This window comes from Otolemur garnettii, unplaced genomic scaffold (assembly GCF_000181295.1).
Source record: "Otolemur garnettii isolate 467f Iridium unplaced genomic scaffold, OtoGar3 scaffold00014, whole genome shotgun sequence".
Lineage (NCBI taxonomy): Eukaryota > Metazoa > Chordata > Mammalia > Primates > Galagidae > Otolemur > Otolemur garnettii.
Genome location: NW_003852409.1, coordinates 1,994,792 through 1,995,634, shown reverse-complemented (window position 1 = coordinate 1,995,634; position 843 = coordinate 1,994,792). Strand labels below are relative to the sequence as shown.

The window sequence follows — 843 nt, the reverse complement described above, 5'->3', positions numbered from 1 at the left end:
GGGTGACATGGCTGGTAAAGGGGAGATGGCGCAGGCAAGTCCTCCTCCAGGGTCCTCCAGGGTTCTCTCATGTCACTCACAGCATCTTTGCCAAGATTGAGGGGGTGCCACGTGTTTGAAAGAGTGATGAATAGGGGTCTGTGTTGGGCCAGTCACTGTACCCCTCTGAGCCTCACTTTCCAGCCGTGTAGAAAGGGCTTTGAATTGAACAAGCTCTGTGACTTGTGGCCCTATGTCTGTGACTTAGCTGTGTTGTCTTCTATAACACAAAGCTAATAATGCTCACACTTCGCTGACGATTGTCGTGATCTCAGAATGAGGTGGTGTGCACTGCCGGCTCCACGGCCTGTAGGGTGACTCGGTTGAGAGAGGCAGTTATAATGGCCACAGCAAAAGAGGAGTGAGCTGTGTGTGGATCTGGTTCTGGGGTCCTCAGGGTGATCCTCATTTCACCCACAGCACTGGGAGGTCAGCTCTTCTCCACCCAGCTGGGAGGTTGGGAATGCAGTTGGGTCTGTGAGTTCCCCATTTCTTACAAGAGAAGACTGGAGGGAAGGCTATCTCTGGTGGCATTTTGCAAAGGCTGCCCCTAGAGGGAACACCCTGTGGGATATTCTATTATCAGTAGGCCTTTGTTTTTCTTTTAATTTGAGGTAGTCTCTTTATAATCTATGCCCATCACCTTCAATGAAAGGACCAGGTAGGTCACAGTAAAAGGCAGGAATGCAGAGGAATTATTCGAATGAGGGCCACAGGAGGGAGAGTGCCCTTCAGGAGGGTCCCCGAAAAGGAAGCTTAGCTTTGTGCTCCCTGGTAGCCATGGCAAGAAGAGAAATAGGGAAA

At 50.8% G+C, this 843-nt stretch overlaps 1 protein-coding gene across 1 annotated transcript in view; it reads left to right on the top strand.

Moving 5' to 3' along the window:
* The window catches only part of IGFBPL1 (insulin like growth factor binding protein like 1), a 10,774-nt gene extending 10,370 nt beyond the window's left edge, over positions 1–404 (top strand). The window contains exon 4 of the mRNA XM_012802301.2: positions 315–404. Within this exon, the coding sequence (XP_012657755.2) occupies positions 315–404 (90 nt within the window). The remainder of the gene's footprint in view (positions 1–314) is intronic.
* The last annotated feature ends 439 nt before the right edge of the window (positions 405–843 follow it).